A 27,698-nucleotide genomic window follows, 5' to 3' on the forward strand; every position below is an offset into this window, starting at 1 on the left:
ACATTGGAGTATTACTGGATTATACAGACTCTTTGATCGCTGGACAATATATTCAATACTGCTTCTATTTATACAAATTTATTCTATAAGATTTTTTTGGCTATAAAGGACTATTTTTAATTTTTACATTTTGAGATAGTTGGCACTTCTTAATCATTATATTTTAATATTCAGATCGCATGCCTGAGCAAGGGCCCTGCTCAGGCATTGATTATTATTTCGTTATCATTTAATAAATGCATATGATTGTTTAAGATTATCATCTTTTGCAGGCATTCTTATTATCTATATATATTATTTTTGATGTCTAATAACTATTAATATTTTCATTACCCCTAATTTTTCTGATTATTACTCTGCACTTATTCACTCTTTTTGATATTGTGAACCTTTATACTCACCTTTATCAGCTCATTTTTATCATTTTTCATTCACTCACATATTATTGTACATATTTAACCCTAAATCACCATCACTATTATCCCTTGTTCTTTTTCTTTCTTTTTTCACTACTTTTTGAGGACTGGTTATATAATTATCTTTGATTATATTTTTTCTCCTGTTGATTTCTGGGTCTTTTGGGGTTTTTCAGACCTACCAGTTAACCTCGGAGTAGATGGTTGATTTAGCTGCACTGTCTCTTTGTCATTTATTAATCGGGATATCTACATGTGTTTTACTGGACAGTGGATAAACAGGTTTTTATTCTGGCAGAACTTTTCTTAGAGCAGTTGTTCCTTCCTCTTCTCCAGTCCCATAGGCCACGTATACACTGTATATTACTCAGCATGAGGCACCATTGAGCACATATGAAAGTTCCTAACAGAATATTACATTGGTGCAGGCATGATGGGAATGACAGAATATTTATTAAAAATTATTATTTACATTTTATTTACAATGCACCTTTTTGGCATCAAACAGCAGGGACAGACATGCCCTTTCAGTCCAGTCATAGTCAAGAGAAGAAAATGATTTATCCTATGATTTATTATGAATAATAGTGGATTTGTTTGAAATGCAATGTGAATGCTCGCCATTTACTTATGTCTAGAATCTGACTGTGGCGCTGTGTGTGTAATCATATGACCGCTGCTGAAATAATACAGGAGCTTCATGAAAGGAACAATATAAAAGAGATCGATGGCGGTCTTCAGATGGACCTACCTGGAGGCCAAAACAACATGAGACAAAGTGTCATTATGTATCTTCTCCTTCCTGACCCAAATACCTATTTTTTGTATTATAAGCCAGTTCGCCTGGGGTGCAGAAACCTGAATTTTAAGGCAATCTACCAATCCCCCTGTTGCGTGGTCTATATTATCAAGTAAAAATGTTCCATTTCCAAACTCGCCAATTTTTCTAAATATTTTGCAGGTTTCTTTTTTCAGATCTTTTTCTCTTCCCACCTGTACGATACCCGATTGCAGGATGTCCCGGGGGTGTTCTGGTGTCCCGGTAATGATGCTGATTTTTTTAATATTAGTCGGTGTTTGGAAAACCATTGTAAAATTGTTGCCGGAATCAATTTCCATTCCCCAAAAGAAGCTGGGACCCGGGATACAAACATTATCCGGAGTGTTGTCATTATACGCCTTAATATCCGTAAAGCAAGAGGCCACCGGTTGGTCTCCGTATGGTATTAAAACTTCAACAAAATCTTTGTCTTTCAACCTATTGGCATTGCCCTGGAATGAGGAATATTGTCCTATATGTTGGAAGAGTGATGGTTTGTATCGGATAATATCGGCCTGAGCTTTGGATCTGTAGAACAGGTCTAGGAGCCAGTCACACGGCATCTCGTCGTAGAAGAGGAGCAAGAAACGCGACAGTTTTGGAAGATCCTCGCTGTGGTAGAGTTTTCCAATGTATCCCAAGTTAGAAAAGGTTATCGTAGTCCAAGGAGCGGTGTACTCATTGATGTATTTCCTAATGGACGTCAGGAAGTTCACAGAACAAGTTACGTCATCCTCTAACATAAGGTAATAATGAGACAGATTGGCGCAGAAGTTGACCAGGAAGGCGTAGTCCACGTTCTGTTTAGAGCGGAACCGCACTCTATCGGGGGAGTCATTGTAATTCCTCCTTAACCCGTCCAGGAGTGGGTAGCCATTGATATAGCTGCTGATGACAATCAGATGACCCGCAGCAATCTCTTCAGGGAAGTGATGTTTGATCTTCTCTGCGGTGTCCCGGTTATCGGTATGTCTGGCATTAGCCAGGTAGATGACCACCACCAACTCATCCAGCTCATTCTGACTGCAGTGACCGAAGATCGACTGGATGGTGGTCAGCAGATAACTCTCCTTATTTCTCTTCACAGAAGATATACCAATGGACAGGAATCCTTAGTAAGAACATACAAGATATTAAAATGTCATAAAATGTTATCATATACTTTATTTAGCACAAAGAGAATTGGTATAACAAATTGGTATAACAACAACAGCATTAAATCTAGCTACACTTTGTGAATAGGGTTTTAAATGCAATGGAAAATGGATAAATCATTTGGTGCCACCATGGAAACAATTCAGGAGTGGAAATAAACAGCGTCCTACTTATTTCTGAGGATTATGTACCAAAGTCCTGATTGATAATAGGACTAATCCTTGTACATATTCTCCTGTGAAATCCTAAGGGTTAGTGTCAGATTTTCACCAAGGAAGTACACTACAAACCCTTATGATGCCTGTGTTGAGATTAGGAGCCCAGACATGCTGGTTTAGAATTATTGTGGGCCTGGACCTATTGAGTATTATTTACAGTCTGCCCCCCGACTCCTCTGTCTTCTCCAGACTCTTCTGTCCCCTCCTCCAGACTCCTCAGTCCCCTCCTCCAGAGACCCCCTCAAGACTCCTTTTGCCTCTCTACCAGACTCCTCTGCCCCCCTTCTTGACTCCTCTGTCTTCTCCAGACGTTCCTGTCCCCCCTCCAACCTCCTCTGTCTCCTCCCTCCAGCCTCCTCTGTACCCTCCCTCCAGACTCCCCTTCCCCCTTCTCCAGACTCCTCTGCCCCCTCCCTCCAGACTCCACTTTCTTCCTCCAGGCTCCTCTTCCCCATTCTCTAGACTCCTCTGTCTGCTCCTACTGACTCCTCTCCCCTGGAAACTAAAGTATTGGACATTTTAAAATCCCACTATCCCATCCCTCTCTCCCCTGACATTGTCTTTTGGGGTACAATCGAGAGACCACCATACTTATTAGCTGTTCAGCCAGTCCCCTCAGTGAGCTCAGCTGACATTAATGTGTATGGCCAGCTTTATCTATTTTATAGGATCTGAACAGTAAGTATAGAAACATCAATGTGTCTGGAGCAACAGAGGTTATGGTGCTTTCAGCCACTGCATTCTGCTCAGTCCCTGGACATTTCCAAAAAATTCAATGTTCAACATAGTTGTATTAATACTTTCCTCTAATATACAGTAGAATATATTGCTACAGAGGTGTTGCCATCAGTATATCCAGTATACAAAGTGCCATATGGATATATGGAAACCCCCTGACGCCATTCTCCAGAAACAATACCGAAGATGTAAGGATTCTTTATTGCATTTGTAAGACGTTCATCTTATGTTCTGATGATAGATATTAAAAGGGTAATCCAGTGGAAATTTTTTTTTAAATCAACTGGTGTCTAAAGTTATACAAATTTGTTAATTATTTCTATTTAAAAATCTATAATTTAATCCTTCCAGTACTTATCAGCTGCTGTATGCTCCAAAGGAAGTCATGTAATCTTTCCAGTCTGACCACAGTGCTCTCTGCTGCCACCTCTGTCCATGTCAGGAACTGTCCAGAGTAGGAGCAGATCCTTATTTAAAGGACAGAGGTGGAAACAGAGAGCACTGTGGTCAAACTAGAAAGAATACATAACTTCCTTTGGAGCATACAGCAGCTGATAAGTACTGAAAGGGTTAAGATTATTAAATAGAAGTGAATTACAAATCTGTATATCTTTCTGGCTCCAGTTGATGTAAATTTTTTCTACTAGAGTACCCCTTTAATTGGAAATATTCCCATCCCAAGTTAAAGGTCCATCGCCCATGTGCTTACGTTTTGGTCCAGACGGAGGAGAACCCAGCAGATACTTATAGGGGATCTCAAGACTTTGTAGAGCGTCTCGGTTCACGTCGAACAAGCGATGGTTCTTTACTTCCCGTGTCTGGAAAAGCAGAATAATCATGAGCACAGGTGGACTCTTATTGAATTATTCTTTATTGTTCTATGAGATCAATCTATGCGTCATCCAGCGCTATCCTTGTATGGCCTCCCGCTCCCATTACAGTGTATGGCGCTGATTCACCATTACCTGTAGATAGGGATCAGACAGGTCTGGGCACTCGACATTAGCCGGTCCTCGGGTGATCAGAACGGTGACGCAGAGGCCAAAGAAAACTACAGACAGAACCTTCCAGACTTGGGCCCTTCTCATCTTCTGGAGACGCTAATATAGTTCTGTTAGTCTGAAATAGATACAAACTGTTACTGTTAGATACATTGTATGTACTAGTGCAGTGGTCTCCAACCTGCGGACCTCCAGATGTTGCAAAACTACAACTCCCAGCATGCCCGGACAGCCGTTGGCTGTCCGGGCATGCTGGGAATTGTAGTTTTGCAACATCTGGAGGTCCGCAGGTTGGAGACCACTGCACTAGTGTGAAACAAAGAGCAATACAAGAGTCTTAGCACAGTGGTCTCCAAACTGCGTACCTCCAGCTGTTGCAAAACTACAACTCCCAGCATGCCCTGACACCCACTACATCAGCGTTCTCGAACCCGCGGCCCTCCAGTTGTTGCAAAACTACAACACCCATCATGATGAAAGCCAAAAGGTTCTCCAGGTGTTGCAAAACGACAACAAAACTACAACTACCATCATGCCCCGACAGTTGCAGGCTGTGAGGGTACGATGGAAGTTGTAGTTTTGCCACAGCTGGGGAACACAGGTAAAGGGGAATCCTTGCCATCTCCCAGCTGGTGCAATACTACAACTCCCAGCATGCCCGGACAGCCAAATGCTTTGTACAGGAGTCTCATAGCTTTATCCTAGGATTTTTAGGCTTCCAGCCAGGCCTAGGACAAAATCGTCACACTGCGGAATATAAAGCAGTGTTTCCCAACAAGTGTGCCTCCAGCTGTTGCAAAACTACAACTCCCAGTTGCCCGGACAGCCGAAGGCATACCGGTTGGGAAACACTGCGCCAGAATAATGGCAGATTTCCAATGCTGGGGCCCTATCTTCTCAAGGACCCCACTCCACTGACTTCTATCATGTGCAACTGTTGAAATTTCCCCGAACTGATGCAAATGTTCAGCTCTGCTACATTGTGGCTGCATGGACCAGCGCCCCCAGCACATGGCATCCAGCTAAGAAGACAGTATCACACCTATTGGATACATACCCAAAGGAGCTCATGCATTGCACATGATAGATTTAGATACACAAGTAATAGACTTTGATAACCCCAAAAAAAAAAAGTATCACACATTATAGGCTTAGATACACCAACTCCGCAGGGCATTATCACATGTAATAGACTTCGATACCCCTTAACCCCTTAAGGACTCAGCCCATTTTGGCCTTAAGGACTCAGACAATTTAATTTTTACGTTTTCATTTTTTCCTCCTCGCCTTCTAAAAATCATAACTCTTTTATATTTTCATCCACAGACTAGTATGAGGGCTTGTTTTTTGCGCGACCAGTTGTCCTTTGTAATGACATCACTCATTATATCATAAAATGTATGGCGCAACCAAAAAACACTATTTTTGTGGGGAAATTAAAACGAAAAACGCAATTTAGCTAATTTTGGAAGGTTTTGTTTTCACGCCGTACAATTTAAGGTAAAAATGACGTGTGTTCTTTATTCTGAGGGTCAATACGATTAAAATGATACCCGTTATTATATACTTTTATATTATTGTTGCGCTTAAAAAAAAAAATCACAAACTTTTTAACCAAATTAGTACGTTTATAATCCCTTTATTGTGATGACCTCTAACTTTTTTATTTTTCTGTATAAGTGGCGGTATGGGGGCTCATTTTTTGCGCCATGATCTGTACTTTTTTTTGATACCACATTTGCATATAAAAAACTTTTAATACATTTTTTATAATTTTTTTTTAAATAAAATGTATTAAAAAAGTAGGAATTTTGGACTTTTTTTTTTCGTTCACGCCGTTCACCGTACGGGATCATTAACATTTTATTTTAATAGTTCGGACATTTACGCACGCGGCGATACCAAATATGTCTATAAAAAATGTTTTTTACGCTTTTTGGGGGTAAAATAGGAAAAAACGGACGTTTTACTTTTTTATTGGGGGAGGGGATTTTTCACTTTTTTTTTACTTTTACATTTTTTTACATTTTTTTTTACACTTGAATAGTCCCCATAGGGGACTATTCATAGCAATACCATGATTGCTAATACTGATCTGTTCTATGTATAGGACATAGAACAGATCAGTATTATCGGTCATCTTCTGTTCTGGTCTGCTCGATCACAGACCAGAGCAGGAGACGCCGGGAGCCGCACGGAGGAAGGAGAGGGGACCTCCGTGCGGCGTTCTGAATGATCGGATCCCCGCAGCAGCGCTGCGGGCGATCCGATCGTTCATTTAAATCGCGAACTGCCGCAGATGCCGGGATCTGTATTGATCCCGGCACCTGAGGGGTTAATGGCGGACGCCCGCGAGATCGCGGGCGTCGGCCATTGCCGGCAGGTCCCTGGCTGCGATCAGCAGCCGGGATCAGCCGCGCATGACACGGGCATCGCTCCGATGCCCGCGGTTATGCACAGGATGTAAATGTACGTCCTGGTGCGTTAAGTACCACCTCACCAGGACGTACATTTACGTCCTGCGTCCTTAAGGGGTTAAAGTGGTACTCCGGTGAAAACCTTTTTTCTTTTAAATCAACTGGTGGCAGAAAGTTAAACATATTTGTAAATTACTTCTATTAAAAAATCTTAATCCTTCCAGTACTTATTAGCTGCTGAATGCTACAGAGGAAATTCCTTTCTTTTTGGAACACTGATGACATCACAAGCACAGTGCTCTCTGCTGACCTCTCTGTCTATTTTAGCAACCATGCATAGCAGATGTATGCTAAGGGCAGCATGGTGGCTCATTGGTTAGCACTGCTGCCCTGCAGTGCTGGGGACTTGGGTTCAAATCCCACTAAGGACAACAATAAATAAAGCGTTATTATTATAATAACGTCAGCAGAGAGAACTGTGCTCGTGATGTCATCAGAGAGCATTCCAAAAAGAAAAGAATTTCCTCTGTAGTATTCAGCAGCTAATAAGTATAGGAAGGATTAAGATTTTTTTTTATAGAAGTAATTTACAAATGTTTAACTTTCTGCCACCAGTTGATTTAAAAGAAAAAAAGGTTTTCACCGGAGTACCCCTTTAAGAATTACAAGATACACCAACTCAGCACTGATGGGGCCCAATCTGGTGTTCGGGTTGCAGTGTGGAAGCCACGTCTATGTATCCTGTGCATGTGCCACAAATGGCCAGACGTAAATAACCCTTTATCGACGCAGGTTAGGAAGGTTTTATGGTTACAGTGAAGTTATGACGGTGATAAAGATCGTGTGATAGACAAACGTATACCGTACTTTGTACCTAGTTAGTTGCTCCACTTCTGTGCTGGGACTGTAGGACTCAATGCAGATTCAGAGGACAGTGGGGCTATATGCAGTGCGGACCCTCAGTCCATTAGTGCCCAGACCAGTGTTTCCAAACCAATGTTCCTCCAGCTGTTCCAAGACTACATCTCCCAGCATTCTGAAGAGCTAAAGGCTTTATTCAGAAGCCACATATCTTTATCCTTGGTCCTTTTTGGGCTTCTGGCCAGGTCTAGGACAAAGGCAAACTGCAGAATATAAAGCAGTCTTTCCTAACCAGTGTGCCTCCAGCTGTCGCAAAACTATAACTCCCAGCATGCCTGGACAGCCTTTGGCTGTCCGGCCATCCTGGAAATTGTAGTTTTGCAACAGCTGGAGGCTCACTGCTTGGAAAACACTGGTTTGAAAACTTATGAAATGCGGGTCCCCGTTGTCCTCTGAATCTGCATTGTGTCCCAGCATGCATCGACCACCAAAGGTGCCTCCAGCTCTTGCAAAACTACAACTCACAGCATACCTTGACAGCCAAAGGTGTCTTTGGCTGTTGCAATACTACAACTCCCAGCATACCCGGACTGCCAAAGGTGCCCCAAGCTGTTGCAAAACTACAACTCCCAGCATGCCCGGAGAGCCGAAGGCTTAGTACAGGAGCCCCATAGCTTCACCCTAGGACCTTTTTGAGCTTCCAGCCAGGCCTAGGACAAAGTCACACTGCAGGATCTAAAGTAGTTAATATGCCTCCAGCTGTTGCAAAACTACAACTCCCAGCATGTTTTGTGATCACATATAGGTAAAACAAGTTGCACATATTTATGTATCTAATATGCTCATCTGTTTCTGTCAGTTCTCGGGATCTCTGCTGGAAGTTGTAGTTTTGCAACAGCTGGAGGCGCACTGGTTTGGAAATGCTGATTAACATGAAACTATAAAAACCCCCTTACATTTAGCATGTGACCCACATGTGCAGTACATGTATAAAATAAGATCTATGTATACTCACATGTCAATCCCCATCAGAGACTGTCAGACTAGTGATATAGCAGGTGCGTGCCGTGTGATCGACCACAGGAAATCTCTAATGAGGAAGTCGCCCTTTACACGGCAGCCGATAATGCAACTATAAACTGTGAAGAAATAGGAAACAATGTGACATCCGCATAATGAGCACAGCTTAAAGGGGCCCTCTGGTGGAAAACAAATATTTTCTAATCAACTGGTGTAAGAAACTTATACGGATTTGTAAATTACTTCTATTTAAAAATCTTAACCCTTCCAGTACTTATCAACTGCTGTATGCTTCACAGGAAGTTGTGTAGTTCTTTCTAGTCTGACCACAGTGCTCTCTGCTTACACCTTTGTCCGTGTCGGGAACTGTCCAGAGCAGGAGAGGTTTACTATGGGGATTTGCTCCTACTCTGGACAGTTCCTGACATAGACAGAGGTGTCAGCAGAGAGCACTATGGTCAGACTGGAAAGAACTACACAACTTCCTGTGGAACATACAGCAGATGGAAGGATTAAGATTTTTTTAATAGAAGTAATTTACAAATCTGTATAAGTTTGAGGGGATGGCACCCCTCTTCGTCAGGTCCTCTGGTGTGATATACAGTCGCCATGCCCCCTCCCCATGAATGCAGGGGGCATGATGTCACAACCATGGCTGCCCCAAAGCCAGCGTTTTGATGTTCAGAAGGTCACGGGGGTTCCAGCAGCCAGACACCCCACAATCAGACATCTTATCCCCTATCATTTGGATAGGGAATAAGATGTTTAGGGGTTGAGTACCCCTTTAAGGGGTTAAATGAGTTCACCCATCAAAACAAATAATACATGCTAAAAATGCATAGTTTATCAACGGCCTCTCCTCTTATTGCACAACTTAATTGTCTATGAACATACACTATACTTACCTTTTTATTATCCTAACATACTGTTATATTATTGTATTTGTTCTAGATATTGAGCATTTTATATATTTGTATCAATGACTTTCCTTACTTCAGACTTATTACTCCTCAATTTACTATACGTACAATTATGTATATGATATCTTATGTGTTATTTTGTTTTGTTTGTTATTTTGTATTTTTTTGTATTAAGCTGTACTTTAAAACTCTTAATGAAAACTGCTGAATAAGAAAAAAATGCAGTGTGAACGTAGGAAATGCGAACTGCAGCACATAGTCTGCATTAGACAAAAATACTGTGTAAACATAGACTTATCGTGTCCCATAGAATACTGGATCAGAAAATGTAATAAGCTACTTACAGTATCCTTTCCTAGAACTTTCCTTCTTCCTTATCACACAGATCGGTGACCAAACCTTCTGCGTTTTTAATCATTTACTTTCTTTAAAACGTAGTGAAGGTGATGGGGAGGAGGTTGTCAAACGCTGGGTCAATCATTAATGGCGGTCAGGCAGTTACCTGGTACCGAGTCCTAACCTGTCCTTATGACTCTTGCCTTATCATGAGGCTAAACCAGCTGTTTCTGTGTGAATTATTTATAACTATATAATAGCTATTGTGTTTTTATTGTTTTATTGTTCTTTTATCGTCCACATTTTTATTTTTTTAAAATAAATAAAAAGTTCCTGTTTAATAACTGTTTCTATTTTTGTAAAATTTTCCCAATGCCACCTGCAGTATAAAGAAGGGAGGTTTTTCATTAGGGTTCTGGTGGACACATCAAGGAGCATGTTTGAATTGCTACTGAAATTATTGTTATATCCGTATTTTTATTTTACTAAACATCATCCCTGGTATAAACACAGGGAGGTGACAGTCCTCAAGTACTAACTTATGGGATACGTGGGAGGGGAGGGGGTAGCAAACGTGGGAAGAGAATGATAGAGCGGAAAGAAAACAGAAAAAAGGGGGCAGCAAAAAGACAGAAAAGAGCAGGAGGGGAAGGAGAAAGATGGACACGGAAAAGGGGGAGAGGGCAGAAAGAAAGGAAAAGAAAAGGAGGCTAACCACTAGGACGGTAAAAACTATTTATTCCAATATAAACTGAATTGTCAACTGGGTGGATAGGCCGCAGGGCCCGTACAGCCGACCTACCGCTCAATGTACAAACCAAATCAGTAAATTCATATAAAAATATACAAATACACATATAAAAACCCTTTTGCTATTTAGCATCAGAAAAAATGTCCAGAACATTCAGTAAAGAAATATATAAATCTGTGAATTGATAATAACCTATCCAGACATAGCACCTATGAATTAAAGATGGTTCCAAATCATGTAGGGAGAGAAAATGATCTATGTCTACTGTGTAGAACAACAATTGTCCAGTAATTCTAAGGCTGGAATAATCCTGTGAAGGAATAAAAGTGAAGTTCCAATGATCAGCAGTGGTATGTACTGGACAGCACTATGTGCTCTCAATCTATCCTCCTAAAAAGTCAATGCGGCATAGGCAGAGTAATACACTGCGATGTTATCCCGGGGAGTGAATGACATGGACTGAGGAATATGTCCTCGCTCAAACGATCTGATGTGGTGTGATGTCCTGTAGCCGATGCTCAAGCTGAAGCGCTACCAGCTTACAAGCAGCGGCTGCAAAGCAGACCGCCGCATTCAGCGAGCATTCGCAGCGAATCAAGAGAAGTCTCCTCTTCGCTGCTGTAACAGCCGTGGAGAGAAGCGCTTACTTATCGTGTCAGCTGCACCAGATATTGACTATCTGGATAGGTTAGAGGTCCGATGCTCGTAGTCCGGAATAGGGGATACAAGGCTAGACGCGTTTCAGAAAACATCTCCTTTCCTCAGTAGCTAGCATACAATGGGGATTGCAGTTCCTTTATACCCTAGTGGATTGTCAAAAGATGGGATGGACAGATTGGAATAGGAAGAGGTAAAAGTGGAATGGAAAAGGTGGAAAGAAGGATCCAGCAGAAAGAAACGCTGAAAAAGGTGGAGAAGCTTGGGAGAGTACAATAGAATAGAGAATACATACTATAATAAGCATACTGAAAGCCAAATGAAGGGTGATCGATAACTACCGATGAGATATTATTATTAAAATGGATGAGAAGTGTTGTCGGCCAAGATGGATATCCAAGATGGCTATAGAATGTATATGCATGTGAAATGAACATATGAATAAAATGTGTGGCACAGATGGACATAGAACATGGAAAAGGTACCAAAAAATAGCAAAATGGATATGTATGTGAAATGAACATATGAATATGTAAAAAAAATATATATATATATGTGGCATAGGTGAACATGGGGCATGGAAATGCATGTGTAAAATAGGTAAATGTACCTAAAAATGTAGATGCATGTGAAAGGGGAAAAGTGTGATAATGAGTCTAAATGGTGTCTAAAAATGATGATACTGATAATAGTCATAATGGTATTTGTCAATGTACCTACAAAATAGTGCCTAAAAATGGAGACAAGTGACAATGGGGGACATGTATAAAATATTTTACCCCTGTTTTGTGTGTATTTTTTGCGCAAAATTTGGTGCAAGCCCTTTTTTTGCGCACATTTTGGTAGAGCATGTCCTCCAGATGTGGCCTAATCGGGGTACCGTGGAGTGACATCTATAGTACGCATGGATTTATTAACTGCGTACTTTTCCTTTACACCAAAAATTTTGCTGCAAGAGCTGTTTTGTTTGCGCAAATATAAGCCATCTTGGACTTAACGTAGCAAGATGCTCTAAATCATCGATTTTATTTTCCAAAGAGTGGATTGAGGAGATTACTAGGTTTACCGGCAATTTATGAAGCTCATTGCGCTTGATTGATAAATTTAGCGCTTCTGCATATAATTTTGAATTTTGGAAAAGGGGTAAAATGCTTCTACCATACACAAATAATGATACATGTCCCCCAATGAGTCTAAAATGTGCTGACAGGTCTAAAAAGTAATAATGCTAATAGTTATAGTAAAAGGAGGCTTATGTAAGAGATAGTAATAGACTTAGTGCTAGCAGGGTTTTCGGCAGCAAACCAGTCTGGCACCATACATGTCGTGGGTCGAGGGCCCCCCTGAATTATAAAAAAACAAATAGTTCACATCCGGCATTCAAGCCTCTAGGTTCGAAAGTGTTAGAATCAAAAATCTTTCTGGTTTCATCACGAGACATCTGAATAGTGTAGTTGTCTCCTCTCCAATTTCTTTTCACTGATTGTATTGCTGTAAATGTAAGGCCGGTTGGGTCCTTGTTATGGTGCATTGTGAAGTGTTATGACCCCCTTCTTGATGTTGTAAATATGCTCTGATATTCGTACCTTCAGTGGTCTCTTTGTTCTACCCACATATTGTTTGCCACATGGACACTCTATAATGTAGATTACTCCACTGGAATTACAAGACTAACTCTTTCCATTCCTTGGCGGACCTGACTTTTATGGTTTTCCTGTGGAAGTTGGTTATCTTGCAATTGTTGCAGGTTCCACACCGATAAAAGCCTTTCAATTTTAGCCATGTATCTTTCTGAATTCTAAGAGTTGGATTTCTGATTGTAGGAGCTACCTGGATTCCTAAATTCAGTTCCCTTGAGTATACCATTGAAGGTCTCCTGGGGAGTGTGGTACCCAAGATCTTATCGTTTAGAAGCAGGTGCCAATTCTTGTGTTCACTGGAGTATGGGATGATGATCATGGCCTCCTGTTCTTTTTCTGTGTTAATGGTTTCTCTGGGAAAAAAGACGCTCGGTCCAAATTTCTAGCTTTAGTGAAGGATTTCTTCAGAATCTTCTCCGGATATTGCTTCTCTCTGAACTTTTGGGTTAGTGTTGTTGCTTCCGTCTCGTATTGATCAAGATCGGTGCAATTCCTTCTTAGCCTTCTGCATTGCCCAAAAGGTACGTTAAGAAGCCACCTCTGAAGGTGTTAGCTGTTATATAAAATATAACTGTTTCGAGAGGTGGGTTTTTGGTATGTGCATTATTTCAGTCCTACCGTGCTGGGTTGAATGTTCAGGTCCAGGAATTCAATTAGATGTTTGCTGATGCTTGGAGTGAAGGTTTGCAGTTGTTGTCATTAACAATTGTAATAAAATCCTTTAATTCCTTTTCTGGTCCTTTCCATATTAAAATTATGTCATCGATGTACTGTTACCATAGCACCAGACCCTCGCTCATCCTGGGAGTGTTGACGTCCTCCTTCTAGGCCACCATAAAAAGATTGGCAAAACTGGGAGCGAATCTGGTGCCCATAGCGGTATCGGTACTCTGTATATAAAAGGTCTCCTCAAAATAAAAATAGTTATGTGTTAACTAGCATCCCCTATTCCTGACTACAAGCATCGGACCTCTAACCTATCCAGATATCCTATCCTAGTCCTAACCTATCAATATCGGGCACCGCTGACATGCTAAGTAAACGCTTCTCTCCTCAGCTGTAACAGCAGAGTAGCGCCTTTCTGCTACAGCGCACCCGCCACTTTCACACGAGGAGACTTCTCATGACTCGCTGCGAATGCTCGCTGAATGCGGCGGTCTGCTTTGCAGCCGCTGCTTGTAAGCTGGTAGCGCCTCAGCTTGAGCATCGGCTACAGGACATCACACCACATCAGATCGGGTGAGCGAGGACATATTCCTCAGTCCGTGTCATTTACTCCCCGGGATAACATCGCAGTGTATTACTCTGACTATGCCGCATTAACTTTTCAGGAGGACATATTGAGAGCACATAGTGCTGTCCAGTACATAGTACTGCTGATCATTGGAACTTCACTTTTATTCCCTCACAGGATTATTCCAGCCTTAGAATTACTGGACAATTGTTGTTCTACACAGTAGACATAGATCATTTTATCTCCCTACAGGATTTGGAACCATCTTTAATTCATAGGTGCTATGTCTGGATAGGTCATTATCAATTCACAGATTTAGATATTTCTTTACTCAACTTTCTGGACATTTATTCTGATGCTAAATAAATTTACTGATTTGGTTTGTACATTGAGCGGGAGGTCGGCTGTACGGGCCCTGCGGCCTTGACAATTCAGTTTATATTGGAATAAACTGTTTTTACCGTCCTAGTGGTTAGCCTCCTTTTCTTTTCCTATCTTTCTGCCCTATCCCCCTTTTCCGTGTCCATCTTTCTCCTTTCCATCCTGCTCTTTTCTGTCTTTTTGCTGCCCCCTTTTTTCGGTTTTCTTTCTACATCATCCACACACTATATCATTCTCTTCCCACATTTGCTACCCCCTCCCCTCCCATGTATCCCATAAGTTAATACTTGAGGACTAATAAACCAAAAGAAAAAGCTAGCGTCTTTTTGGTACAGTATATCTATAAATACTTGAGGACTGTCACCTTCCCGTGTTTACTACATGCACAGTCACTATTAGGCACTTGGGGTATATAGTGCCTGACAGTTAAAGGAAATATGCAGCCATAACAACTAAGTGTCTGATCACGGTAGGTCCGACTGCTGGGACCCCCGCGATCTCCTGCATGGGGCCCTGGCCAGGAGGCATGCCGGCCGCAGCATGATGCCATGGCCAACACGCCTTCTCCATGCGGTTTTATGGGAGAGGCGGGGACGCAGCGTTCATGCCACTCCGCCTCTCCCATAGAGCTGTATGGGGAGGGAGCGTACAGTCGACCTCACTGCGGTGAACGCTATGCACATTAGCCACTCACATAGAGCAGCAATGCCGAGCCAGTTTGGGAGATCGGGGGGGGGGGGTTGGGGGTGTTTATACTGGTAATTTTCCAGGCGTTTTTTTATTCACATAAGTAACCCCCCGACATGCGATGGCCCCGACATATGATCAAATCGACATACGATGGATGCTTTTATATGTCGGGGCCATCGCATTAACTGCTATCCAACAGCGCAAAATGCTTAAGCTGCTGTCGGATAGCAGTTTAAGCATCCCGGACAGGTTCACTTACCTATCCCCGCTGCTCCGGGTCCACTTCGTGATCCTCCGGCGTCTTCTGCATCTTCTCCGGGTCCGGGCCTCTCTTTCCAGCGTCGTTATTACGTCGCTACGCACGCCATCCCGGCGCACCAACATAATAACGTCACCAGAAAGCGAGGCCCGGACACCAGAGAAGATGCAGAAGAAGCCAGAGGATCCCGAAGAAGAAGCCGGAGCAGCGGGACAGCATCGGGAGCCCCTGCGACAGCATCGGGAGCGGTGAGGACGCGGTCCGGAGCGGCGGGGACAGGTGAGTATTAAATGCACTTTTTACATTGCACGGATTCCTCAACATACGATGGATTCGACAAACGATGGGTCGTTTGGAACGAATTACCATCGTATGTTGAGGGACCACTGTATACATAAACATGACATATTTCAAGTCAGCAGTGCGAAAATACACACTAGGGGAGATTCAAGAAGCTTTTATATAATCTTTTTGCACTATATTTGTCGTATAAATTGTTGCAAGTGTTTGTTTTTTTTTTGCAAAATTTGTGAGTTTTTGCAAAGTATTTTTTTTTCCTAAATTGACTTTGGTTCACACTTTTGTTTTTTCACTTTGCGGTAGTAACTGATTTAGAAAGGGAAACTTTTCTATTTAATAAAAAATTTAAAGTTTGTCGCAAAGCCCTCAATTACACCACAAACATACACTGCCCTGACCTGGCTTCCTACATAAATGGATGTGGACGGCAATTTTTTTTTGCGTAATGGGTTAAAAAGTCATATTTTTCATCAGCCAAAACTAAAAGTGGATCCAAAACACAGAAGATGCAAATTTTTCCATTCGGTTGTAGGTAATTTGGGGTATACCCCGCACCGGCCTATAACACGCACCTTAATTTTTCCAAATAAATTTGGGTAAAATATCCTTGTTAAAATGAGGGTGCGTGTGTGTGCGTGTAGACCTCGATTAACTGTTTCTTGCCTCGCAGAAGCAGATCAATGATTTAAAGCGGACACTTTAAATCAATGAACTGCAGTGGCTTCTGTGGGGCCAGAGTCCCGCCGCTGCTGCCCGATTCCCTCACTCATCCCTGGTTTTATAGTTGCCTGTCCTGGGGACCACGCTCCTTAAGGCTCCGGCGGCATCCTAAGCTGTCACTTTGCACCGCGCACTGACAGTGATGTTGCGTTAAGGAGGTCAATCGTCATTGCGCAGCGCACAACAAAAGCGCAGGACGCCGCCGGAGCTTGACTGAGCGCGGTCTCCTGGACAGGCAACTATAAAACCGGAGATGGGGGAGGGAATCGGGAGCGGCGGGACTCAGGCAGTGGCGGCTGGACTCTGGCTCCACAGAAGCCACTGCAGTTCATTAAAGCGCCCTCTTTAAATCATTGATCTGCAGCAGCTTCTGCGGGGCCAGACAGTTTATCAGCGTATAACACGCAGATAGACTTTGGGCTAAACAATTTTGCCTAAGAAATGCGTGTTCTACTGTTGCAATCTATTCACCCAAATACTTGGGTGTGAACAGGATCCTAATAACTTATTGGCACAATCAGTTTTTGTTATATATTCTGATCTGAACATGTTCCTAGGTTAATAACATGATGTAATATGAGGATAAAAGCTGATGGACTCTTGTCATTTCCCAGTTTTATGAACAATGTAACCTGTGTGCCAGAGCCCAGCTGTGTCCACATACAGAACCATCGTGTGAACAGACATTGGGTAATAGAATTAATTGCATTATTTCGGCTTTGTCATTGTCTATTGCAAAATCTGAAGTCTTAAGTGGTTTGTGCCGTCATAATTAAACCTTTTGTATAGGAAGAAATTTAGCATCTTTTGAATACATAATTTGTTTTTGTTTCAATTTGGAGATCTCTGCTTGCGAGAAAAACGTTCTTCTGATGATCATGTGTTGTTCACACAGCTGAAGCCATTGTACTGACCGATCATCTGAAGTGTATGGGGCCCCCAACACTTACTTGCCAGGCATTGGGGTAGAGAATGGTTGGCATGTTGGATGTTACCTGCCCGATCCTTTTGTTTTCTGGGTGATAAGCTGCTGCCAGAGGTGTATGACAGTGTCTCTTATTACATTCAGACTGTATGCATGTGCCACCAAGCCATCTAACACCCCCCCCCCCCTTTGACATGCACACTCAGCTTGGTCAAGCGTGCATACATTCTGAATGGGGGGGGGGAGGGAGGACTCGGTAATAAGTCTACAAATCCCCCTTGATAAATTGCACACTCAGCTTGGTTAAGCATGCATATATACTAAATGGGGGAAGAGGTCATGCGTCTGAAAATCTTACCTAATTGATATGCACAATCAGCTTGGCTGAGCATGCATGCATTCTGAATTTTGGAAAAGGACTATGGGAAAAGGACAAATGTCTACAAATTCCTCTTCATTGGCATACAAACTGAATGGGTGGAAAGGACTCTGTCAAACATCTACAAATCCCCCTCTTCATTGATATGCACACTCTAAGCCCCACCCCCATTCAGAATGTATGCACGCTCGACCAAGCTGAGCGTGCATGTCAACGAGGAGGGGATTCGTAGAGATAGCTCTCAGCTGAACACTCGTTGAATTGTATTGCCAACTTAACAAGTCAATGGGTAATGGAGACTACAGGTTTTCAACCTCTAGATGAACTTAAAAATGATCCACTCACCGACCGCAATCAGAGTTCTTGAAAATTGAGACAAATGGAATGGAAATGTATACAACAGAGTGGCAAAAATGTCTCGGCATAGTGAACGGCCTCCACTGTGCTGCCTGTGACATGGAAGGGGCGCTGTTGTCACTTACGAATACTTTTATGGCTGTGTTCTCCACCATTAATTAAATAAATGGGTAACGCAGACGTATCTCTGTCCCTGGAGATAAGACATAGTGCAACCACATAACCGGGTGATGTCTCTGATCATTCCGGCGGTTACACTGCTTCTCTTCTGATAATATTGCATTTATATTCACATAAATATTTGATGTTTTGTAATGAACGGATCTTTTATACATCTTTTATTTATTTGATGCATTTTCAGTTTTGGCTCTTACATAATGGGGAAGATTGTATTTATCATTGTTTGTTTGTGTGCAGTCATTCCTCCATATATATTTATTTTTATAAGGCAAATGGCATGAATTTCTGATGGTGATTGGGGGGGCTGTTTAAACGTTAGCGCACCTTTTTGCGCCTTTTTTTCAAAAAGGCGCAGATGGTAAATATCTTCCCCTGCAGTGTCAATAATGATTTGCTGCAGTTTGCAGTCAGTTTGGCAGAAAGCACACAGACAAACGATGAAGTATTTAGAAATTGCGCAAAATTTGGGCACAAAAAAAATTTGCCCCAAATTGCTGCAAAAAAATAAAAAATTCAGGACGGCAACAGTAAATCTCCCCCCGTTTGTTTATTTTTGTCAGAAAAAAAACAAGTAACGACAGAAAAGTGAACAAATCACTTCTATCATTACTATCAATAGATCTGTAATACGGGAAACACTTTCCTTTGCGATAAAAATAAATAAATCAATTTAAAAAAAATTAAATAAATAATATAATTATAATAATAGAATGACCCAAATTCATCTATAAATCACTGAAGGCTTAAAGAAAAGAAAAAGAAAGTTAGATATTCTATAGCAGTTTACATACATTAGATTGTTTCCAACAGAGTGTGTTGCAAAACTACAACTCCCAGCATGCCCGGACAGCCGAAGGCTGTCCGGGCATGCTGGGAGTTCTAGTTTTTCAACAGCTGGAGGCACCCTGCTTGGGGAAACACTGCATTAGATAGAGTCGTAGTGACAATGAACATTTCTTCTCTAGCAGTGTACTTACCATATGACTGACACACTGTGACGCTGCGATCCTCTGGCTGGATGAGATACACTGAATGACCCGTAGAGACGTAGCCGAGTATAATCCGTGGGCGTGCCGCTCCCTGCCTACCTACGTTTTTCCCTACTAAATACGGCTGCCAAGAACAGCGTGTGCAAAAGAGTCACCATCCTCCTGGACTCCTAAGTTTTCATCCACAGTGATACATTGTAGCAAACTTTCATTCTTTGCTTGCAGTGAATGGCTACATTTTATATCATATTTGCAGGCTGCGTAGCATAGTGCGTGGAAGTTATGGAAGACGATCGCATTCATTGTGGATAAATAATACATACCAACCGCATTGTAAAGTTATACATCTGGGTACTAAAAATCTGAATAATTCATATGTATCAGAAGAAGTGAAACTGAGAGAGTCACATGGAGAGAAACATCCGGGTGTACTTTTAGGCTAAATAGCAGCACAATGTTAGTCAGCTGCTTCTAAGGCGGGCAGGATATTGTCATAGACTTTTTAGTCTAAGGTCTATGGGCACCCATAAGGACTCATTATGTACATGTAAGGTCATCGGTGCATAAAGGGACTTTGTAGCGAGCTCACAAGCCGAGCTCGCTCGATACGAAGGGAGTGTCGGCTGCTATCAGCAGCTGGGGCTCACCACTAATGCTGGTCATCAACAATTACGTTCATATCCGGTGAAGTGAAAAAGCTGTGACCCATAGCCGAATGTGACCTGAGCTCAGTGCTCTCAGCCCTTCTCTGTGCTGATCGCTGTTAGGGGTGGGGATACGAAGGGAGTGTCGGCTGCTATCAGCAGCTGGGGCTCACCACTAATGCTGGTCATCAACAATTACGTTCATATCCGGTGAAGTGAAATAACTGAGACCCGTAGCCGAATATGACCTGAGCTCAGTGCTCTCAGCCCTTCTCTGTGCTGATCGCTGTTAGGGGTGGGGATTAGTTAGGGATTAGTATAAGGGTTAGGGTTGGGGTTAGGATTAGAGATAGGATTAGGGTTAAGATTAGGGCTAGGATTAGGGGTTGGGGTTAAGATTAGGGCTAGGATTAGAATTAAGATAAGGGCTAGGATTAGGGTGACGATTAGGGGGTTAAGGTTATAATTAGGATTAGGGGTAAGGAATAGGGTCAGGATTAAGATTAGGGGTTAGGATTAGGGATTGAGCAGGAGCTGGCTGTAAAGCAGAAAAGGGTGTCCCTGTGCGAAGAATCACATTCCGCTACAGAAGCACAGTTTTCTTCATTACTCCGGCATTAACCCTTTACATGCCGTGATCAATGTGGATTACTACATCTAAAAAGCTAAAAAATACACTTGCTGGTGGGTTAAAAGGGGCTGATCGGGACCTCCAAAGAGTGATTCTGAATCAGCCACGATGGTAGCTGGAAGTCTCTCCCTTTTAAGGTAGTAAACAGGAGCAAAACCTATTATAAAGTGGGTGTCATTGTAATCGTATTGACATACTAAATAATCGTAAAGTGCACTGCGTAGAAACAAAACCCCCATGTTGCAAAATTGCTAGATATTTTTCAGTTTTGCCCCATACAAATTGTATATATTTTTTGGCTTCACTTTAGACTTTGTGGTAAAATGAGTGATATTGTTACAAAATATAATTGGCTCCGCGTAATACAAGCCTCATATGGGTCTGTAGAGGGAGGATTGAAAGAGATCTGGCTATTTAAAGGTGAGGAGGAAAAAAATGAAAACCAAAATTAAAAATCACTTCCTCCTTCAGGTGTTAAAGCTGTGAATTTGGTTATTAGCTTAGCTACCTATTCATTATTCAAACAGGATTCATTTTTATTGGAACAAAATAAAAAAAGAATCTGTCTTTAGTGTCACGTGCACAAACCTGTTGGTGTAGGGTTATAGTGCTGGTGATACTGATGAAAACTATACTTACTGATCTTCATCCTTTCAGTACTTATCAGCTGCTGTATGCTCCAGAGGAAGTTGTTCAGTTCTTTTCAGTACACAGTGCTCTCTGCCGACACCTCTGTCCGTGTCAGGAACTGTCCAGAGCAGAAGAGGCTTGCAATGGGGATTTGCTCCTACTCTGGACAGCCGGAATTGCAAGGAATCTCTGCATGATCTATATTCCATAGCCGTCAATGGGAAAGAACTACACAACTTCCTGTGGAGCATACAGGATGCATACACTGCAGTACATATGGCATGAAGGCACCGTCCTATATACAGGATATTTCAGACTTTCTTAAAAAACTGTTTATTTTACATGTCCATACTTCATAATGAGGGAATTTCTGCTGTTTGTGACACCATTAAACCAGATTTCTATCCCTTAATAGCGGAGTTCATCATTTCATTAGTTGAGTCAGTTCTTACTTATGATTACCTTGTATTCAACTATCAATTTTACATCTAAGTAGCGTGCACCGCGATGGGCACGAACGTAGTGCCAACACATGCAGACATCTTTTTTGTTGCCTTGGAGAAAATGTCAGTCTATGTATTGCACTGCACACTCTAAGCCCCACCCTCATTGCACATAACAGAGAGCAACCTCATTAAAGGGGTACTCCGCTGCTCAGCATTTGGAACAAACTGTTCTGAATGCTGGAGCGGGAGCTTGTGATGTCATAGACCCTCCCCCTCGTTATGTCACACCCCGCCCTCTCAATGCAAGTCTATGGGAGGGGGTGTGACAGCCACCACGCCGCCTCCCTTACCGACTTGCATTGAGGGGGCGGGGTGTGACGTCATGAGGGGGCAGAGCTATGACATCACGAGCTCCTGGCGCCGGCTCCAGCGTTTGGAACAGTTTGTTCCAAACGCTTAGTAGCGGATTACCCCTTTAAGTAGAATAGTAAAACACAGCTGGAGTAAGGTAATTACTGGTGTCAGGAGAAGCACTGCAGGTACATGATTTGTGACCGCTGGCTGTGCTACGCTGTCAGAGTAAAGAATGCCCGTGCATCAATATTGTACAATCCAAACAGATGCAGGCGGAGCGCTGGACACACTGAGGTCAGGGGTCGTGAATGATTACAGGTCAGATCTGCGAGATGCTGGTATCTGTGGTGTTAACAGATTGTGTCTGAAGTGCACTGGAGAGGTTAAAGGGGGTACGCCCAGAAAGTTAAATAGATTTGTAAATTACTTCTATTAAAAATTCTTAATCCTTCCAGTACTTTTTAGGGGCTGTATACTAAAGAGGAAATGCTTTTCTTTTTGGATTTCTCTTCTGTCACGACCACAGTGCTCCCTGCTGACCACTGCTGTTTATTTTAGGAACTGTCTAGATCAGCATATGTTTGCTATGGGGATTTTCTTCTGCTCTGGACAGTTCCTAAAATGGACAGAGATGTCAGCAGAGAGCACTGTGGTCGTGACAGAAGAGAAATTTCCTGTGTAATATACAGCCCCCAAAAAGTACTGGAAGGATTAAGAATTTTTAATAGAAGTAATTTACAAATCTGTTTAACTTTCTGGCACCAGTTGATTTAAAAAAAAAAAAAAAAAAAAAAAAGGTTTCCACGGGAGTACCCCTTTAATATTGAGACAACCAGCTCTTATAAGTACTTTGTGTCATGTAAAACTGAAACTGAACTGAGCAGTATATAATCCGGACAGTAACAGTATATAATCTGGAGACCGGCCAAATAAGTAGTAGGATACACAGTAAAATCTATCTGATATTGAATATGTGTAAATAGGTGTAAGGAGGAGTATAAAAATGATTAGCGTCATTTATGAATGGAAAGTAATTTACAACTATGATATAGTCAGTTTGTGTCAAAGCTTTCGCTTTATTGAAGGCATTTTTTTTTAGAAATCTCTGGATAGTTCTTGGCACAAAACTGTTCTCTCAAAATTCTGGACTGTTGATTGTAGGTGTCTTGGTTGGTGCAATTTTGACGTATTAGTTTATATTGACTGTACGGAATGTTGAGTAGCCAGTTTTTATAGTGTGCACTCCGGAAGTCAAAATAACTGTTTGCATCTACCTTTATGAAAAAGGTAGAAGTGATGGATGAATGACTTATCATGAGACATACAAAAGTGAAGAAAATTGGTGGTGTTTGTACTGTGTTCATAGGTGACTGACAGGCCCCAGGAATTCCGGTTGAGTTCTTGTAACAACCTGAGAAAGAGGCTACAAACTTTGGAATGTAAGAAATGTCTCCGTCTTGGAAAGAGCTCAGAAAAAAGGCATCTTTCTGCAGAAAACTCCGGAAAATCGAATGGTCAAAACTCCTTAAGGGAGATTTATCAAAACCTGTCCAGAGGAAAAGTTTCTGAGTTGCCCATAGCAACCAATCAGATCGCTTCCTTCATTTTTCAGAGGCCTTTTCAAAAATGAAAGAAGCGATCTGATTGGTTGCTATGGGCAACTGCACAACTTTCTCTACACTGGTTTTGATGAATCTCCCCCCTTAGGATTCTACAGGGTGGGCCATTTATATCGATACACCTGAATAAAATGGGAATGGTTGGTGATATTAACTTCCTGTTTGTGGCACATTAGTATATGTGGGGGGGGGGGGGGAACTTTTCAAGATGGGTGGTGACCATGGCGGCCATTTTGAAGTCGGCCATTTTGAATTCAACTTTTGTTTTTTCAATAGGAAGAGGGTCATGTGACACATCAAACTTATTGTGAATTTCACAAGAAAAACAATGATGTATTTGGTTATAACGTAACTTTATTCTTTCATGAATTATTTACAAGTTTCTGACCACTTATAAAATGTGTTCAATGTGCTGCCCAGTGTGTTGGATTGTCAATGCAACCCTCTTCTCTATATACTGCTATATACTACTATATACACCGCAGGAGAAATGCTAGCACAGGCTTCCAGTATCCGTATACACTGCTATATACTACTATATACACCGCAGGAGAAATGCTAGCACAGGCTTCCAGTATCCGAAGTTTCAGGTGCTGTACATCTCGCATCTTCACAGCATAGACAATTGCCTTCAGATGACCCCAAAGATAAACGTCTAAGGGGGTCAGATCGGGAGACCTTGGGGGCCATTCAACTGGCCCACGACGACCAATCCACTTTCCAGGAAACTGTTCATCTAGGAATACTCGGACCTGACACCCATAATGTAAGCAAGATGGTGACCATCACATTATGGGTGTCAGGTCCGAGCATTCCTAGATGAACAGTTTCCTGGAAAGTGGATTGGTCGTCATGGCCCAGTTGAATTTGGGTCAGACAGGACCACCCTCCAAACCTAGGAGTTATCCTATATTCAATAGCCATATGCAGTATTCAATCAATTTTTTAAATGTGTTTATATTATATATTTTTTATTTTTGTTTTTTATTTTTAAATTTTATTTTGTTTTCAATTTTTTTTCATTTTATCTATATTTTATTTTTATTCTTTTAATTTTTTTTCTTTTGATTTGTTTAATCTTATTATTTTCGTTTTCCTTATTCTCATTTACATACTTTGGTATTTTACTTTGTAGTTTACGCAATTTTGGTTTTAGTATTCAGTTCACATGTAGCGTCCTGCTGTCACCATCCTGATATGAAACAGTGCTGTGAGACGTGAAGTACAGCGTCCCAGCGCCTTATGGTTACGGGGTCATGTGGCTCTGTTTGAGTCACGTGATCTCCATCACCTGACCGGAACTACAACGCTTGTAGGAAGTAATGCCACGCGCGGAGTCTCACGCTGCCGTCACCATGCTTGTTTGTTTACATATACAGAGCGGATGCACAGGTATCTTCATTGTATTATGATTAACAAGTACTTATTATTGTGTTTTTGTATGAAGATATTATTCATTCAAGCTTCTTTTAACTCACTATGCACTTTATTGGACCACACCTTATGATACACTGTACACTTATATGTGGGATGTATGGCACTGTTTTCTAGATGTGATTTATACATGGATTTTATGATTATTGATGTACAATTGAACACTTGAGATTTATTTGTTAATCACTGATGTATGGGTATATATACCCTCCTCTTGAATTGTATCACTGAGCTTGAAAATGGTCCTATGGTAGGACAGAAACGTTGCTGCTATGTGAGCTAAGAAATTCACCTTTTTTTCATACACCATTGGAGGAGTGCTGCACTTTTCTACTATTCTGCATTTCATGGACTGTGATTGAGTCTGGGGAGCTTGCACCTGATGTGGACTGGGCTTTGTAGTGCTGCATTACTTTTGTGTGTATATATATATATATACATATATATATATATACATACATACATACATATACACAATGACCCCCCCCCCCCCCCCCCGACATACGATCATTTCAACATACAGCTGCCACCGGATAGCAGTTTACGGCGCCCCGTGTGGGCCACTGACGATCACTTACCTGTCCTCGGGGCTCCGGTGCATCCTCTTCGGGATCCCCTGCATCGTTGGCGCTCTCCATCGTCATCATAACGTTGCTGCGCACGCCGGCCCGTCATCCAATAGGAGCGGCGTGCGTAGCGACATGATGGCGGCAACGGAGAGCGAGGATGCCGGGGAAGCAGAGGCCTTGCCGGAGCGTTGGGACATGGAGACAGCGATGGAAGGCAACATCCAGGGCAGTGGTGACGAGCGGTGACGGTCCGGAGCGGCGGGGACACGTGAGTATAACCTCCAATACCAGTGGTCTTCAACCTCCAGATGTGCAAAACTACAACTCCCAGCATGCCCGGACAGGCGTTGGGATAAGATGTGTAAGCACAGGAGTACCCCTTTAGTTAAGTTAACCTTTACTTGTGGTCACGTTACATGTATCGTGAGTGTACCACTTACATGAATAATTAGGCCTGGGGTGTGCCTGGCCAGCTATGAAGGGTATCCTAAAGAAAGGGGGCAAAATACATCAGTTAGGTAATGCATGAATTAATAGTTAAGCATAACCTATGTCATATGAACCCAAGATAACAGACAAAATGATCCAGTTAACAGCCGGAGGTTGGAATGTGTCAATGGAACAGAGTGATAACAGTGCCCTAACTTACTTAAAGGGGTACTCCGCTGCTCAATGTTTGGAACAAACTGATCAGAATGCTGGAGCCGGGGGTTGTGACATCATAGCTCGGCCCCCTCAATGCAAGTCTATGGGAGGGGGCGTAACAGCTGTCACGCCCCCTCCCATAGACTTGCATTGAGGAGGTGGGGTGTGACATCATGAAGGGCGGGGCTATGACGTCACAAGCTCCCGACTCCAGTGTTCGGAACAGTTTGTTCCAAATGCTGAGCAGCGGAGTACCCCTTTAACACATGCCCAGAACCATACTAATGTAATATATGCGTAGTATCAATGCCTATAACATCTAAGACAAAGGCCCTGATTTATCAATCAGCCTGAAAGCCTAATTTTGAGTTTTTTCCCATAGAAACCAATCACAGCTCAACATTCACTTTACAAGAGCCTGATAAGATTCAAAAGCTGAGCTGTGATTGGTTGCTGTGGGAAAAACCAGACAATTAGGGTTTCAGGCTGATTGATAAATCTCCCCCAAAGTGTCCATGTTCTGTTAACTAATGTGTAGTGACAATACTAAGTAATATGCGAAGAAAAACTTATAGTAACAAAGCTATAGGGACAAAAGTGGGGTAACAGGTATAGAACGGCAAGATTAACGCTACAATGACAATCTACACATACCAGACCTGCATCCACGAAAAATGTAATGTGAACACTATAAAGACAGCCTAACCTGGTGAACCCAACTATAATGACAGCTTATCATACCTGACCTGCCTACAAGAACAAAGTAAGTGCACATAAAAACATGAGTGTAATACTATGACCACAGCCTAAAATACTTGACTAGCATACATAACATAAGCATAACGCGACAGAGCTGAAAACAAAAGAATGTGACAATAAACTATGATATGTACACTAAGGTACTATATGCGTATTACCCTGTAGGGAAAAGTATGTATGTCACACTATAGGGAATTGTATGTATGTCACACTGTAGGGAGCCATATGTATGTCACACTGTAGGGAGCCATATGTATGTCACACTGTAGGGAACCATATGTATGTCACACTGTAGGGAACCATATGTATCGTATGCATGTCGCACTGTAGGGCATCGTACGTATGTCACACTGTAGGGAACCTTATGTATGTCACACTGTAAGGAACCATATGTATTGTATGTATGTCACACTGTAGGGAACCATATGTATCGTATGTATGTCACACTGTAGGGAACCATATGTATTGTATGTATGTCACACTGTAGGGAACCATATGTATGTCACATTGTAGGGAACCATATGTATCATATGTAAGGCAACACTGTAGGTAATCGTACGTATGTCACAATGTAGGGATCATATGTATGTCACACTTTAGGGA

The 27,698-nt window shown here is 42.0% G+C and overlaps 1 protein-coding gene across 2 annotated transcripts; it reads right to left on the reverse strand.

Moving 5' to 3' along the window:
* Nucleotides 1–557: 557 nt before the first annotated feature.
* On the reverse strand, nucleotides 558–19,866 carry LOC130277342 (alpha-1,3-mannosyl-glycoprotein 4-beta-N-acetylglucosaminyltransferase C-like). 2 transcript variants are annotated; one of them, XM_056527967.1, is made up of 5 exons: nucleotides 19,353–19,866; nucleotides 8,642–8,765; nucleotides 4,313–4,466; nucleotides 4,057–4,165; nucleotides 558–2,347 (listed from the first exon to the last, which is right to left on the reverse strand). In XM_056527967.1, the coding sequence occupies exons 3-5, from the start codon at nucleotides 4,433–4,435 to the stop codon at nucleotides 1,164–1,166; spliced, it is 1,416 nt and encodes a 471-aa protein (XP_056383942.1). In that variant the 5' UTR covers nucleotides 4,436–4,466; nucleotides 8,642–8,765; nucleotides 19,353–19,866; the 3' UTR covers nucleotides 558–1,163. The 2 variants fall into 2 exon arrangements, with proteins under 2 accessions (XP_056383942.1, XP_056383943.1); XM_056527968.1 differs by lacking the exon at nucleotides 19,353–19,866 and having other exon boundaries at nucleotides 8,642–8,874.
* Between the last annotated feature and the right edge of the window lie 7,832 nt (nucleotides 19,867–27,698).

This window comes from Hyla sarda, chromosome 6, assembly GCF_029499605.1.
Source record: "Hyla sarda isolate aHylSar1 chromosome 6, aHylSar1.hap1, whole genome shotgun sequence".
Classification (NCBI taxonomy): Eukaryota; Metazoa; Chordata; class Amphibia; order Anura; family Hylidae; genus Hyla; species Hyla sarda.

Coding starts and splice junctions, on each gene's coding strand:
- LOC130277342 (XM_056527967.1), bottom strand. CDS start 4,435: ATGAGAAGGGCCCAAGTCTGGAAGGTTCTGTCTGTAGTTTTCTTTGGC. Junction 4,166..4,312: donor TGTCTGATCCCTATCTACAG/GTAATGGTGAAT, acceptor CTGCTTTTCCAG/ACACGGGAAGTAAAGAACCA. Junction 2,348..4,056: donor TCCTCCGTCTGGACCAAAAC/GTAAGCACATGG, acceptor GTTCTTACTAAG/GATTCCTGTCCATTGGTATA.